This window comes from Bos indicus x Bos taurus, chromosome 6 (genome assembly GCF_003369695.1).
Source record: "Bos indicus x Bos taurus breed Angus x Brahman F1 hybrid chromosome 6, Bos_hybrid_MaternalHap_v2.0, whole genome shotgun sequence".
Taxonomy (NCBI): domain Eukaryota; kingdom Metazoa; phylum Chordata; class Mammalia; order Artiodactyla; family Bovidae; genus Bos; species Bos indicus x Bos taurus.
Window position 1 is genome coordinate 69105264 of NC_040081.1, and position 17475 is coordinate 69122738.

General features: G+C 34.4%; 1 protein-coding gene across 13 annotated transcripts in view; it reads left to right on the plus strand.

Annotated features, from left to right (window-relative positions):
- The window catches only part of FIP1L1 (factor interacting with PAPOLA and CPSF1), a 68070-nt gene that overhangs the window by 36546 nt on the left and 14049 nt on the right, over nt 1–17475 (plus strand). For 7 of the 13 annotated variants that reach the window (XM_027544507.1, XM_027544504.1, XM_027544509.1 and 4 more), the window contains 4 exons: nt 369–525; nt 12528–12554; nt 14561–14615; nt 16269–16324. In XM_027544507.1, the coding sequence (XP_027400308.1) occupies nt 369–525; nt 12528–12554; nt 14561–14615; nt 16269–16324 (295 nt within the window). The remainder of the gene's footprint in view (nt 1–368; nt 526–12527; nt 12555–14560; nt 14616–16268; nt 16325–17475) is intronic. The other 6 variants (XM_027544516.1, XM_027544512.1, XM_027544506.1 and 3 more) reach the window with 1 other exon arrangement.

Consider the following 17475-nt stretch of genomic DNA (forward strand, 5'->3'; position numbering starts at 1 on the left):
TTGAATACTTTAACTTTGGTTGAGTAACAAAGATAATACTCATTACATTTTATTTGTGAAATACTTAATTGTCTCTTGCTTACAACGTTATTAAATCTCTTAGTTATTCCATAAGAATTTTACTTGTAATGATTCACTTTTTCCTAGGCTTTGACTATGAACATTTTTAAAAGTGTGTTTGAGTGTATACTCACATATGTGTAATGTTCACTCATACCCCATGCATAGAACAGTTAGTCCTACTTCTCCAAAATACGTGTATGTGAATAAAACTTATTTCTTAGATTAGATGAGATTCATTTACTGCGTTTACTCTTAGATAAGAATATTTATTCACCTTTTTACTTAACTGTGCTCTATAATTTTAGGTCCTTTCTGAAAGATCTGCTACTGAAGTAGACAACAATTTTAGCAAACCACCTCCATTTTTCCCTCCAGGAGCTCCTCCAACTCACCTTCCACCTCCTCCATTTCTTCCACCTCCTCCAACTGTCAGCACTGCTCCACCTCTGATTCCACCACCAGGTAAATAGTAAATAAGACATTTGATTCTGAAAGAAAAATAGCCTATGAGTGTTTTGAAATTTTGAACTTAACAATTAAAGTATATATTTGAAAACAGAATCTTCACTGCATTACATTAAAAGTAGTAGAATAAGAAATTTATGCTCAATCTTCAATAGATTCACACTGAATCAGATGTATATGTGTCTTAACAATTTCAGCAAAGCAAAGAGGCAGTGTACTAAAATAAAGACAAGTGGACTAAAACTGTGTTCTAAAAATATGATAGTGATTCCCCAAATTAAAGTTGCTGATTGTGTATGTATAAACTCACATTGAGTCATGTTACCTTGTTTTGAAAAAAAAAAAAAAATTAACGATACTTTTAGAATTGCATAGGTTAAAAAAAATTATGAAGAGAATGAAATGAAAATCTCAAGTCCAGTTGTCGTCTTTCTTTGTATACTGGTTTCCTTTTTGGAGACTGTTTCTGGGTGCCAGGGGCCTATTAAGCATGACAGAAAATTAATGTCAGTTTTTATAATATTCTTAGCCACTTTTGGTTATTTATTAAAAGCTAGATCAGTGGTAGTAGGAAAAAATTTACAAATAATTCCCTAATTGTATACTTTCAACTTTTGTCTGATAGCCTTCGTTATTTTATTCACAATAGGCTTTTAATATTTATAACCCTTAGCCGGTTTTTAATGAAACTAACCAGATTGAGATAATTATTTTCTTCCTAGGGAGAGCTCCAGTAATAAGGGTTAAAAATTAGCTGCTGGTCCTAACCAGAACTACATGTGCCACATATGTAAAAAGTTGCTTTTTATTAATAAAATCAGTTTATACTAGAGAGCCACGTTCACTCACTCACGTTGCTTTTACCAGAGAGTTGTCTTTAAGAGTTGGCAGTTCTGATTAGAGTACAGAGGCATTTAAGGGATCTGAATAATCCTTTGTAATATTCATCCTTTTCCTCTAAAATTCAGCTATTGCACCAGCCCCACAACCACAGCACCTTTGATTTCCTTCTGAGATTCTGCTTTCCAAAAAGGATAAGAAAATTATGAAACATGACTTTGGCTTTAGGGAATCTGTTGTCTCAAAAAGTAGAAAGAGAAGATTAGATAGGTATGACTTGCTTACTCCAGACTGCATTATTTCTCAAGTTCAGTGAATTTCTTGTTCTGACAATAAATTGCTTGTTCTGAAACTGAAACCATTCAGAAGTTAAGAGTCAATCTGTGGTTATTAGATTTTTGATGTGGTGAGAATTAACTAATGATAAGAGAAAGTAATGAGGACTTAGTGATTCATAAATGGATCTTTTGTCCTATGAGAAAGATAAAATGTAGAAATAATGAGACTAAAAGATGATCAGTGCATATGGTCATAGTCTTTAAATTGCTTTGTAATCTTATTTAATTACTAAAGTTGATTTAAAAGAATTTTCTTATTTACTACCTAATATAGTATATCCCCAGGTATTCTTCAACACTTGTTATTAAAGTAAGTGAGAGAAAATAGTGGTACAAATTAATAACAAAGGAATAAATACCTCACTGGTGTAAGAATATTTAGAAGCTCTGTAGGATATTGATAGGCAGTGGCATTATCTGGATGTGTGTACTTTTTCAAAATGGTAAAAATCATTTCATTTCTTTGCCATATAATCTCTGTTTATAAGGATAACAAATCTATTATTAAAATGTTTAGATTAGCTATGGAATTATACTGTAGAGTACCACTGATTATTTTTTTGTTGTTTAAGCTGTTTAATGTTAATTTGCAATTGCATGCTTTCCATATTTTTAACACCTGTACAGATTTCTTTTGATGCTTATCCTTATATTACCTTTCCGTGTCATCCTGTCAGCATTTAAGGAATACAAATTCAGATGAATTCTAATGCTGATTTAAGCAGTATATATTGGTTGGGATCTTTGATATAGTGAGAATTAACTAAATAAAAAGAGAAAATAATGAAGACTTAATGATTCATAATGGGTCTTTTGTCCAATGAGAAAGATAAAATATGGAAATAATGAGACTAAAAGATGATCAGTGCATGTGGTCATAGTCTAACTGGTATATTTGCTAGGGGTGATGGTGAGGGAAAGATACTAGTTCATGTTAAAACCAAATATTTGTTAAGTTGAGGCTATCTGGATTACTCCTTGTGAGCTGTTGGAGAGAGCATAAGCACTCCATTTCCATCTGTGTTTCCTCGCAGTGCCAATCACAGAGATCCTGTGTATACCTGACATTCCCTACATGTGTTAGCTAATTGAGTTAGCAACATATTTATGTATCCGTAACACCAAAGAAATTTTCAGATTGACAATTGGTACAGTCACACAGGCTCTTATCAGTCAGAGTGGGCACTGGCTTTAAACAACAGTATGGCTGCATTAATATATATACCAGATGAATATAGGCAGTGATTAAAGCCACATTTGCAGTTACCATTTACCACAGAGTCATATGATTACAGCATATTCTGTAGAGTTTGCTATAATTTAGATCATCTTAAGAATCATAAGCGGCTAATGAAAGAAAGCTGTGGCTCAAGCAGTCTTTTCGTAAGTATTGCTTTTAAAAGTACTCTGTCTTAGAGAAACCTTGGGTTTTCTTTTTGCCTCCTTCAGAAATACTGAAAGAAAAAATGGAATAAATCTTTGGAGAATTAATTTAAACATTCTAATGTTGGCTTTGTTAACATCAGCTTTCAAATGTTTTAAGTTTTTAAGACTGTAGAGCTGTATATGATGTGGAACAAATATAGTAATGTTGTATTATGCCCTTAATTTGGGGTGTTAATCCAGATTTGTCTGGAATAGTCCTATTAAACCTATTGTCCCAGCTTAATTGTTGTTATTCACTCAGAAATGCCCTGGTGTGGAGGGTAACATTTATGATCAACTCTTGGAGGTTTACAGATGTGGCTTATTGCATGAGTAGACACTTGGGGTGGTGGCTTAGTTGCTAAATTGTATCCAATTCTTGCAACCCCAGGACTTCCCTGGTGGCTCAGACGGTAAAGCGTCTGCCTACAATGTGTGAGACCCGGGTGCAATCCCTGGGTTGGGAATATCTCCTGGAGAAGGAAATGGCAACCCACTCCAGTATTCTTGCCTGGAAAATCCCATGGACAGAGGAGCCTAGCGGGCTACAGTCCGTGGGGTCGGAAAGAGTTGGACATGACTGAGCACCGTCACTTTCACTTTCATGGACTGAAGCCTTCCAAGCTCCTCTGTCCACGGGATTTTCTAGGCAAGAATACTGGAGTGGGTTGCCATTTTCTTCTCCAAGGGATCTCCCTGATCCAGGGATCGAATCCTGGTATCTTGCATTACAGTCAAATTCTTTACCCACTGAGGTACCAGGGAAGCTGCTTCATTCAAGAAGCTTTCACTGTAAAATAGTTAACAGAAAAGAGATGTGTTGTTTCCTCTCCCCCTCAAACACACATCTACAGCGTATGTGAAGTCTTGTTATAACAGACAAAGTCATATTTCTGGCCACAGTAGATTTGTCTAAAGAGTAAAGGAGGTTTTGTATTGGCGAGTACAATAAACATGTAAGGGACATTGGGTCCTAAATTAATGACTTCTGGATTAGCTTTTCTAAATGGAAAAGTAATATGGTTCCTTGCTACCATACTGATAGTAGCTTGAAAACAAACACTGTAACTTATTCAAGATCTTCCTTAATTTTCAGAAAATCTATTATTTTTAGTAATCCAGAAAATACTTTCTATTGTATGAGTTTTTTCAGACACACATTATTAGTGTGCTTTCATACTTTCACTGAGTAATAATAGAAATAAAAGTTAATGTTTATTGAATGCTACTGTTGAAAGCACTGTTCTGAACACATATCATGTTTTAGTTCAATTTGATTCTCAACACCATCTGAAGTAGATACTATTCTGGTTTTACAGATGAGAAAACTGGAATCATAATAGCTAGAAAGTAGCAGAACCAGAATTCTAACATAGGCAATTTTGCTTGAATGCCTGTTTCATTCAACTACATTGAAATGAAGAAGTTAATCATTACCTATCTGTATTCACCCTGGTAACATGGCCTAAAAGCTCTTTAAAAAATTTTTCTTGTTTTGAAAGTGCATGCATATATATTTGTGATTAAGGAAGTTCGGGAGTGAAAAGTAGGAATCAGACTTTAATTCAATTAATTGAAGTTTTGGGCTTCCTAGGTGGCTCAGTAGTAGAGTCCGCCCGCCAATTCAGGAGATTCAGCTTCAGTTCCTGGATCGAGAAGATCCCTGGAGAAGGAAATGTCAGTCCACTCCACTGTTCTTGCCTCAGAAACCCCATGGAGTGAGCCTAGCAGGCTATAGTCCATGGGGTTGAAAAGAGTCAGACACGACCTAGTGACCAATCAGCGACAGTAATTGAGGTTTTACTGTTTGCCTGATTTGTGTTAAGAAGTCTGTTTACTGATTAAACCAGTTTTTAAATACGTGTGTGTTGGAAGAAAAATTGTAGAATTGGAAGGATTGATAATATAGAGCAGTTGATTTTGTGTGGGTGTGTGTGTTTGTGATAACATGACATAATATTGATCATCTTACCCATTTGTAATTGTACAGTTCAGTGGCATTAAGTACATTCACAGTGTTGTATAACCATCACCCCTATCTATACCAAAAACTTTTCCATCATTCATAACAAAGCCTATATATTCATTAAACATAATACCTTCCTCCCTACTGTAGCTTCTGGTGGCTTCTTTCTGTCTCTCTGAATTTGCCTACTCTTGGTGCCTTATATAAGTGGAGTCGTACAGTATTTGTCCGTGTCTGGTTTATATTATTATTTTTTAATAACGTTTTAATGCACAGTTGTAAATAGGCTGTTTTTTAAACTTTGATCAAACAGTATTATGTTTTATGATAGATTTTTAATTTAGATTTTAAATGTTAATTTACTTTTAGTGTCATATTTTATGTTCATTTTTATATAATTTAGTTTGTTGAACAAGAGAAGGGAGAGTCAGTTTAACTCCTGTCTTGTTACCTTAATCAGTGTTAAGGCTCATGTGAATATTGTTAAGTCTTGGAAACAATTGAAATCTAGCACATGAGTAGAATTCTACTAAGTTGAATAAGTCTCTTTGCTTTACGGAGATGGAGCCCAGACCATAGATAAGCCATCTCTGCTTTTAAAGTTGGATATAGAATTTAATGGGCTTCCCTAGAGGCTCAGACAGTAAAGAATCTGCAGTGCAGGAGACCCAGGTTCGTTCCCTGGGTTGGGAAGATCCCCTGAAGAAGGGACTGGCAACTGACTGCAGTATTCTTGCCTGGAGAATTCCATGGACAGAGGAGCCTGGCAGGCTATAGTCCATAGGGTCACACACAGTCAGACATGACTGAAGCAACTTAGCATATATGCATGCATGCATAGGGTTTAGGCTCTTTATCTAGATTTCAAAATGTATAAAATTCTGCATTTTAGAGCAAAGTATTTTTTTTCCTAGAAGACTTTTGTTAGGTAGGTAAGACAATTAGCATCTTAGTAGTCATCTGCTGCTAAGTCACTTCAGTTGTGTCTGAGACTCTGTGTGACCCCGTAGACGGCAGCCACGAGGCTCCCCCGTCCCTGGGATTCTCCAGGCAAGAACTGGAGTGGGTTGCCATTTCCTTCTCCATAGTAGTCATCTAGTACTACAAATTATATGAACCTAAAAATCTTATTTGTTCCTTAAATATTTTGAATTTGAGTTAGTGATGACACATGGGGCTGAAAGCAGTTTACTTCCGAAGTTTTCAGTATTTCCTCAGGATTTTCATTATCTTTAGATTATTTTCCTGTTAGCAGTCTGGTTTCTAGTGCAGTGGCTGTTAAGCTTTTTGGTCACAGATCCCTTTATACTCTTAAAAATTACTGCAGACCCCAAAGAGCTTTTCTTTATGTGTGACATATTCATTTTTTTATTAGAAATTAAACCCAAGAAATTAAGATATTTTATTTAAATATTATTTTTAATGTATATCTAATCCAATTACACACTAAGATAACATTTTAATGAAAAATTATTCTTCCAGAATGACAAATTTTAGTGCAAAGAGTGGCCTTCTTTTATACCTTGTAAATCTCTTTGCTCATGTGGCATAATACAAAAAAACTGGATTCTCCTGTTTGCTTTTGCATTAAATCAATTGTGATTGCACATGTCATGTAGCCTCTGGAAAAATTCATTGTACATTTGTAAGAGAATGAACACGAGGATGGCAAATAACATCCTAGTGTTTTTATGAAAGGAGTTTTGACCTTTCAAATTCTTAGAAGAGCCTTAGGGACACCCCAGGGAAGCTCCAGATAATACTTTGGGAACTGCTACTTTGCAGAAGCTTGGCTTATATTCAGTGAATATTATCTGCACCCTTGAGGAAGTATAATTTTGTCCCTTTATTTGAGAAATTATTTTGTAAGTATAACATTAAGCTGATTTACAGTTTCATCAAGATTTTTGGTCTTACGCAGCAAATCTGCAGGTTAATCTATGCTATTTGCCAAAAATGTAAGCACTAAAAATGTAGTTTCCAGAAGTACCTTTTGAAAAATAACTTCTTGAATTTTTAAAGAAGTACTCATTTTCTGTTTTGTTATAATTGTCTATATTAAAAAAATACAATAGTCTATAGTGTTTTCAGTAAACTCAAAATAGGGTATAATGCTAATTGTAATGAGCACAATTTAAGTTTAATAGCTATTAAAATGGAGAAGGCAATGGCACCCCACTCCAGCACTCTTGCCTGGAAAATCCCATGGACAGAGGAGCCTGGTAGGCTGCAGTCCATGGGGTCGCTAAGAGTCGGGCACAACTGAGCGACTTCCCTTTCCCTTTCACTTTTCACTTTCATGCATTGGAGAAGGAAATGGCAACCGACTCCAGTGTTCTTGCCTGGAGAATCCCAGAGACGGAGGAGCCTGGTGGGCTGCCATCTATGGGGTTGCACAGAGTTGGACACGACTGAAGTGACTTAGTAGTAGTAGTAGTAGTAGCTATTACAAGCTTCTTTAAGATGTTGGTTTTTGAATGTCTTTTTCTCCCTGTGGATGCTGCCTTTATAATAGTTATATTTTTAATACAGTGTTTGTTGTTCAGTTGCTCAGTCATGTTCACCTCTTTGCGACCCCATGGACTGCAGCACACCAGGCTTCCCTGTCCTTCACCATCTCCCAGAGTTTGCTCAGACTCATGACCACTGAGTCGGTGATGCCACCCAGCTATCTTGTCCTCTGCTTCCCTTTCTGCCTTCAATCTTTGTCAGCATCAAAATCTTTTCCAGTGAGTCAGCTCTTGGCACCAGGTTGCCAGAGTATTGGAACTGTAGCTTCAGCAGCAGTCCTTAATATTCATTGATTTCCTTTAGGATTGACTGGTTTGATCTCCTTGCAGTCCAAGGGACTCTCAGGAGTCTTCTTCACAAGCATAGATGCTGTATATTGTAGAATTTAATTATGACTTAATATTTGCTTTCATTCGTGCTACTCTTCTAGTTATTTTGCCTTTAGAGTTTAATTCCTTTACAAGTAAAAATATTGATAGTTCTAATCTGAGATGTTTTTGTCTAACAAAATTTTTGTTTTCCGTAGGCTTTTAGGTTATTTTATAATTGAAAGAGTGAGAGATTGTAATAAAGATAAAATAATTCACCAATTTTATAGTTAATATAAAATTATCTTTTTTACTTTTTAGGTGTAGAGTATGCTGATAACTATTTCTGATGCTTTAAGTGTTCATAGTGCCTTTTAACACAATTTTTTCTTTCAAATTACTCCTGTTCCTTGTTGCACCTTGTAATTAATTGTTTTACTTTATAAGTTTATAAGTATTCTACGTCATATATTTTTTAAGTGTAGATTGTAGATGATGTGTATGTGTATGTAATCTTTAAAACACTGGTACATAGAAAAGCATGTGGTGGAAGGTCATATTTAAAGATTTTTATAAACCTTGATGTTTTGTACTCAGTTTTTTGGTGTGTGCAGAATTTACCTATGAGCTTGATGACTTGAAAGTAGTAATTGGTGAGACTTAAGGCAAGTGATTAGGCTTTTTGGTGTTTGTAACATACTAGTATTGATGAAGATTATAATTTCCAAGTGAGAAATAGAAAGCATAGTTTACATTGTTCTGGTGTGCTTCTTTCTTTCATTTGAACTGAATACAGAAATAGTAGGTAGTTGATAGCTGGTTACTATATTAGTTAGCTCTTGATCCACGACGACAGATTACTTTTGTAGAGCACAATGGTTTAAGACAACATACGTTTATTGTTGAACAGTGATTGTGGATTAGCAGTGTGGGGACGGCTTAACTGGTCTTCTGCTTCAAGGTCTTTCACAGACTTTGAGATGGTCATCTCAAAGACTTCCTAAGAAAAGATTCATGTTCAGATTCACTGACTTCTTTGTTAAAAAGATTCACTTCCTCTCCACCATGGTAGTTTGCTTCATCATAGCATGAATGCTGAGAACACAACAGAAGAAACCAGCAAAATAGAAGTCAGTCTCTTTTGTAACCTAGTCATCGAAATAACATTCCATCATTTTTGCTGTATTTCATTTGTTGGAAATAAATCATTATCTAGCCCACCTTCAAGGAGAGGATATGAATATCAGAGGTATAAAAAGACATGCATACCAGGAGGCAGGAATCATTGGAAGCCAAGTTGGAGGCCTCCTATCATGGAACTCTTTCTTTGCCTAAGTTGTGTAAAATAATGATAGGATACATTAAGAATGAGTTCAGAGATAATTTTTATTCCATTTTTTAACTTGAATACAGAGCTATTACTTTTGTGTGAGAATTTTAAAAATAATGAATTTATAGTTGAATTCCTTTTGACGTGATGTTTTACTGGCATGTTGCCTTTCTGTTTCTTTGTACCAGTTCCTTCAACCCCCTGACAGTCCCCCCACCCACCCTTACACTTCTTTACATTTAAAAGTTCATATTACATACTGGAAAAGTTAAATCCTATTTTCTTTCTTTTGAGGGTGCCAGACAGTATAAGCTGTCATATAGCTGTACTGTTTTATATCACAGTGGCACATGCTTTGTTTAATAAAAATTTGAAATGGAATTTATACATTTTGAGTAGCTCCACAGTGCAATTTGCAGGGAAGTTTGAATGTAAATCCAGTGATTCTCAAAATACGGTCTCTGGTTAGCAACATCATTATCTCCTTGTTTGGAATGCAGATTCTCTCCCTCATGCCAGACCTACTGAATCAGAAGTTCCAGGGGAGGGGCCCAGCAATCTGTATTTTAACAAATTCTTGAAGTAATTCTGATGGTCGCTAAAGTGTCAAAACCCCATCTATTCATTCCCTTTAGAACTTGAATATAACTTTTCCAAAAGCTTTTGTCCAGTAATAGAAATCTTCCTTTTACTACTGTAATTTGCTACTCATTTTAAAGATAAAGGATACAGAAACACAATGCGTAATTTGTGTACTTCAAATCTGTTGGCTGGGCAGCACATGTGTTGACCAGGAAAGTTGGGAGTGCCAGGAGAAACAGGACAGGGAATTTTGAGGTGAATTTTGTCCTTCATTTTACTGTTCTCTCTTGTTAACAAAAGTCAAATACTAAATAGTGATTTTCTAGATGAGAATTGTGTTGGTCTAACATTATATTACAGATTAAACTTTTTACGTAGCATTTTTTTAAATAAATTTACTAATTGTCAAAAGAATGGATCGTACAGTGTTTCATCAACTTTAAAGTCCTGTTTCAGTGAACTTTAATTCAAAATTAAGATTTTAATTATCTTAGGTGAGATATACGTCTCACGCTATCTTAGATGAGATATGTGTTTCACGCAAAAGGTCTTCTCTAGTTCTTATGCCAACTTTCTGATGTGTAGATATTGTTTGGAAAGACATCCATATCTATCTATGTAGCATAAGTTTTGTGTACTTAATTCCTTTCAGTTGATTTTTAAAAAGAATCTGTCTTATGGTACTACTGTAGTAAGAAAAATTAAAAGCAGAATGTTTGTAATTTTAACTGTCTTCATAGCACACTTAATAGTTTGGTTATATTCTTTTATTTTTATGTTTTGTGGAAGTTTAGTAACTTAAATGTTTTTGAAGACTGAATGTTGAGAGAGCTGAATAGTATTCTCTTAGTTATTTTATATGAGTTCACACTGTAGTTAGCTTAAGTGATGTATGTTGTTCATGTATTTACTTGGGTAAAGTTATTAGGATTACAGTGTGGGTTGCTGAAATCGGCATGGTTACCTTACCATACCTAGGACAGTGGTCATGAATTAAATAGTCACGTATTTAAACGTGAAAACTGGGACATATAGTGAAGCTCAGTAGTACTCTCTAAAAAAATCTGTAATCTTCTAATGAAGATCAAGTAATAGCAGCTATTAAGAGCATTTAATATACTGTGCCTTCCTTAATTTCCCAGTTAGTGTGGTGTCTGGAACTTTTGTTAGTTTGTATTCTTTGCTGGATTCTTTTAGTTTAGTAATGTAGGAAGCAGGGAGGTAGCTTGAGGTATGAGAATTACCATGGAGTGTAGCTCATTTTAGTAGACTTGTGGATGCCTAATGATTTTTGAAACATGACTGCTGCATTATTTATCTTTTTCGTCTTGTTGGTTTGAGTTTACCATATCCTTTTATTGCATGGGTGGTTAAGTAAGGTGCTTCATTCTCCATTTTAAGGCCTACTTATTTCCTTAAGTTCTGTTTGAATAAAACCTCTTAATCTGGTAAAACACGTAGAAAATTTTTAAATTATTAGCAGATGTTTCCATTGACAAGCAAACATTTGAAAGCAATTTTTTTCATTATTTTTTCCTATGTACTTAATGAATTTAGGTTACTTTTCCTCTTTGGGAATAGTTTTGATGTAGTTTTTAAAGATAGGATTTAGTAAAGCATTCTGACTTTGTTGAAGTTCTTTGTGATTTAATGTTTTTCTTGAAAAAATTTTTCATATTGGAAGTTTTTCTACTTAGAAATGTCATTTTTCTTCAAACAAGAAAATTATAATTTGCATGACATGTAAATTTTAAATTAGGATTTAAGGGCGCATTTGAAGAGTCCCTGGTGGCTCAGATGATAAAGAATCTGCTTGCAATGCAGGAGACCCAGGTTCTAACCCTGGGTCAGGAAGAACCCTTGGAAAAGGGAATCACTACCCATTCCAGTATTCTTGCCTGGAGAATTCCATGGACAGAGGAGCTTGGTGGGCTGCAGTCCATGGGGTCGCAAAGAGTCGTACACGACTGAGCGAGTAACACTTTCACTTTCTTGACCAATGTAAATTGAGAATGTTTATATGTAGTTTATTCCTTTAAAGATTATAATGTGTGCGAGTGAGAGTCACTCAAATTAGTATTTACTGACTTCTGTTGAAGTAAACCACTACATTCATCTTAGCGTGCCCTAGGGATGTAAATATATGAATTGGCTATATCCCTTGTCTGTACTCCCACAAGTCAAGGGAAATAATAACCTTTCCACACTCCTATCACCAATAAAAACAATTCATGTCCATATTTGAACATCCCTCATAGCTTTACTAAAGTGAATATCCATCATCTTCCGAGTTACCTTGTACTACCTGCAGTATTTAAGAGCCCCTTATCACTTTGCCTATTATACTGTTAAAATAACAAAATCAGATGTTGATTATCAAGCTTAGTGTTAATTTCATGGAGTTTGATATTTGTGTGTGCACAAAGGTGCTTTTTTTAACTAACGTCTCACTTTGTTCATGGTTACAATTAGTGGGGAAATCTTGTTATCAAGTTGTTAGACTGGGTTTTCATCAGGAAGTCTGATATTATACTCGAATTGTTGGTCCTGTGCAAGAAAACAGAATGCTGCTTTTGAGTGAATAAGCCAGGACGATGAGGCGAGGGGTTTTATTTCAAAGTTTTCTTTCGTGATGGCATAAGTACATAACAGGTTTTGAAATCCAGTTACTATATTAAATTTCATCACTTGTTTTTTAGGTATTCCAATAACTGTACCACCTCCAGGTAAAACTTTTTTCATGTTTTCTCCATCATTGTTAATAAACATGAAATTTCAAGCTTATAGTTACAGGAGGGACAGTGTTGATGTGGTTAGAATATAAAATAGGTTATTGGGATTTCAAGGTCCTATTTTCAGCTCTGCCTTTGCTTCATTCCAGTTTTGATTAAGATATTTAGTTTTCTTATACCTGTCTTACCCATTTCTGTAGAAATAGAGATTCTGAAAAAATTCTTACCATATCAATTTATTGAAAACAGTATAGGATTAAAAAGAAAATTTTTATCAAAAATTGTTTTTTCAAACCAAAGAATTTTTTATATGATGAAGTGACTGCAAGAGAAGAGAAAGTTCCCTTTATCTTGATTTTATCATGGTTTCTGATTGTTTTTACCCTCCTGACATAACTTAATATTGTGAGAAAATATGTTCTGAACCACACTGGTAGATTGACAGCTGGTCAGATGATTGTTCATAGAGCAGTGATTTAATTGTTCACTCTTGTAAGAATATGATCAACAGGAGTGTTACATGTGGCCCAGTGTGGTTTTTTTTTTAATAGTTTTTCAGGGTGATTTTTTTTTTCTTTTGTAGTGTGATGCAGATATGATAGCAAGTGTGTTTATGAAGTTCAGTATTAAAAGACATGAAATGTAAAGAGATGAGAGGTGACAGTGCTTGGAAGGGTGGGTCTGAATTCAAAATGACCTTGATAAATAGTGGAGTTTAAATAGCTTAGGATAGTATACGTATTTAGTTGTCAGATAGAGAGTCACTGATTGTGTATGAGTGTGGCTGAAAAAGACCTATCAGGAGAAGTCTTAAAGGAGTCATTGGTCTGTCTTTATAGGTTAAGAAAAATGTGATTGTAAGATTGTCTAAAATAGGATTGTGGACTCTAGGACTAAGTAGTAATTGCTAAGTTTTACACTGCTAAGATATTTAATAGAGGAGAACCTAAAACTCGACAGTGAAAATGAGCATGGTGGATTTAAAACAGCTTGAAACAAGGCTAAAAATTGATTTAAATGGACATTTGAAAAGGGGTAGGAGAACTGAGATTCATTTTTACATAGAATACTAAAAAGGCTTAGTGGAAGTGTTTCCAAACATGTATTTTGTTGGATTGCTTCTTGTCCTCATTAAGATCAGTATGTGAATTGTAGTATGAGAGATTTAAATTACATAATTTAATGTACTTCCTAATAGTCAGGGTCCTTAAAACCTGGCAGAAATTGATGTCATAAAGAATTGGTATTGTAAGTTGTAGACTTTTCAAGCCTTGTTGAGATGCTTCATTGCCTGACTGAATTTGAAAGTGCAGAGTAGATTAACTGTTAAGGTCCCTGGTAGCCGTATTCTGTGGTATTTCATCTAGGTTTTGTGAATTATTCAGAATGCAGACCTCATGATATAAAGCTGCACATTATTTCCTTTCTAAACTAATTTAAAAACTACATTATGTGCTTTTCTTTGTGAATTAGTTCTTTAGGGTTGTGCTATTTAAAACACATTTTATGATGGATATTCTCAGCCTTAAGCATTATATATTTACTGGTAAGATTTTATTTAAAAATTATGCATTTTAAGGCCATTTCTATACATCTAAACTCTCAAAATATTTTTGAAAGAGGTAAATGTTATTTTATTTGCTTTTCTTCTAAAATACTTTAAATGTATCTGGTGGCAATCCTACTACTGTTTAATATATGGAAAAGGTAAGGCATTGAGATTAACTTTCTTATACTCAGAAAATGGGCTGTGTGTGGTGCTGAAAATAAGACCGAGTGTCCTGACTCCCAGTTTGTGCTCTGTGTATTAGACCAGACTGTTCATTCAAAGTTAATATTGATCCAAAAATCTGTTTATAAATTTAAGCTCCATTTTTTTCCTGTCCATTATAACATAGAGAAGCACGTTATAGTCCCAGAGAAATATAGTGACACACAACTTTTAAGTCGACATTGTGTTACATTCTAACTTCTTTTTATCTTATGATTGAATGTTTCAGGTTTTCCTCCTCCACCAGGTGCTCCACCTCCATCTCTTATACCAACAATAGAAAGGTAATCAGTATGGACACTGTAAATTTTTTATCATTCATAGGCTTTTGACAGAAGAATCATATGTATCTTGGTAATATTTTCAAAGATTTCATTTTGTAAACAGTAGTACCTGCCTTTTAATTCATAAGTCTAGATCTGTATTATTTACTCTCAGATAAGATATTGGACCTATACTTAATTACAGAAGAGGACAAAGAAAACGAAATGAATAGTATTTTGAAATATATTGCTTTGATTTATGGTACTCTTATTAAAGAAACCGCTAGATTGGTAAAAACTTGCCTATAGTCAAGTTTTGTGGGATATACAAACAGATGACTAGAAATTATGAATAATGCATGTGTGTTTTAGGATTAAGTAAGGACAGCTGTTATCAGGGACCACAGTAAAGAAAAGCTGCCTTATTCCTTGCTACCCAATGCAACTTGGCTTCCACAGAGGAAGAACGGATCCCTTTTGCCTGGCAGTTACCTGATTTTTTATACCCTGTATTTATAGTTCATGTTATTTGGAATGCTGTGGTAAAGAACATTTACCTCATGGATGGCAATACCATGTTTAACAGCATATGCTTTGGAATCACACAAACCTGGTTCAAATTTGGCTTCAAAATTTCCCAGCTTTGTGGCAAGGCAGGGTGCATAATAACTCATTGAGACTCAGGTTCCTCTTTTGCCAAATGGGGTTGATAGAATTATGAAGATTAAAACAACTCAGGTGAATATAAAGCATCAGCACCATTCTTGGCAGACAGAACTAACCAATAAATGGTAGCTATTATTATTTCCTCTTAAGTGGCAAAAAACTCTATTTAAAAAAATTACTGTATTTCTGAGAAAGTGATTCAGACTAAAGAAGAATCATGGGAACTTTAAATCAGTAGCATCAAACTGCATATGATTTTCAGAAGAAATGATAAAACTCAGCAAAGTGTGACTTGTGAGACCATAAGCATTTAATTTTAAATCCCTGTTAAACATATATTTGTTTTCTCATTCAAAATGTTAAGAAGTAGTATTTGTTGAGTCTGTCAGTAGGGTGGAATTTCTGATTTTTATTCATTAAAATTAGTTTTTTGTTTTTTTTTTTAAACTTTACAATATTGTATTAGTTTTGCCAAATATCAAAATGAATCCGCCACAGGTATACCTGTGTTAGTTTTTTAAGGCTAAATTTTAACTATGTCTGAAGTACTCTGTCAGCCTCAAAGTTTCTGTTCTCTCTTGTGTCAGGCTGAATTGATTGGACTATTCATGTTAAATAATAACAAGCTGTATCTTCTTTACATTTAGTGTTAGGCTTAATGCTGTTAATAGTCTGTGTTTTCAGTATTAAAAAATAAAGTTATTATGGAATTGCAGCTACCATTATATGGTGGTTGTGATTCCATAATAACTTAATTTTTTAGTACTGAAAACACAGGCTATTTAACAGTGTTAAACCTAACACTACATGGACAGAGGAGCCTGGCGGGCTACAGTCCATGGGGTTGCAAAGAGTCGGACACAACTGAGCAACTAAGAACAAACAAAAACAAACAGAACAAATTATATGGTGGTTAAGTAAAAGTCATAATTCTACCTTATGTTTTGCATTTGCACCAAGCTAAAATTCAGAACTTGCAACACGTAAAAATACATTTTTCTTTGACAGTGGACATTCCTCTGGTTATGATAGTCGTTCTGCACGTGCTTTTCCATATGGCAATGGTAAGTGTTATTTTTTAATTGCTCGGATTCAATTTAAACCAGTAAAGTACTTAAATACTTTAAAATAGTAGAACCATGCTCCCATGGTTTAAAGTACTATCTTAAAAGGAATTAAAAAATACTTACTCTAGAAATAATTAATCTTACATATATTCCAGGTTACTTAACAGAATATTTTTCATTTCTTTAGTAAGGATGTAATTGTCCCTCCTTCCTTAGGTAGCTATAGTGTCATCTCCATTTGTGTATCAAGTTCCCTGCACGCATGTATCTATTTCTTAGCTTTCAAGACTATTCATTTGGTTAGTTTTTAATTATCCCTATGCTAATAGTGCCACACTTACTATAAAACTCTTTAATTTTGAGTTTTATAGTAAATCTGATATCTGTTTTAGCAAAAGCTATCTTACTCTGCTTCAGAAGTGATTTTGGGCCATTGTTCTTATATATCTATTTTAGAATCAACTTTTCAAGTGTCATTGAAAACTATTGAGATTTTTATTAATGACTAACTCATATTATGTTTACAATATGACAAACTATTGATTCAAGTAATCCTGACAGCCTTATAAAGCAGGCATACTGTTATGATCATTGTTTTATGGACTAGGGAATTTAAGAACAGCCAGATTAGGTAATTTGCCCAATGTCACACAGTAAGTGGCATAGTCAGGTCAGAATTTGAAACCATGCAGCCTGTCGCCAGAGTCCTTTCTCTTACTATATTTTATCATCTTGATGCTCTAGATCAGTTTGTAGGAATTCATACCTTACAACATTGAGTTAACGTCTGAACAAGCATTCTCTCCATTTATGGAGAGATTCTTTAATGTGTTCCAATTGAGTGCTGTACCTCTCCATACACTTCTTAGACATTTTTAGTTAGATTTAGTCATAGGTACCTGATGTTTTTATTGTCCTTATAAATAGTATCTTCATTTAAGCTACATGTTCTGTTTGTATTTGCTTGTATTTAGAAATAGAATTGGGTTTTGTTTTATTTATATGTATAACAGGTATATCAATATATACTTCGTAGCTGTTACCTGTAGAACTCAGGCAGTATCATCTGCCCTTCTTTCCTTTTCAGGTATTTATTCGTCACACCCCATCCCCCTCATTTTTTGGTCTTACTGTTCTGACTAGGACCT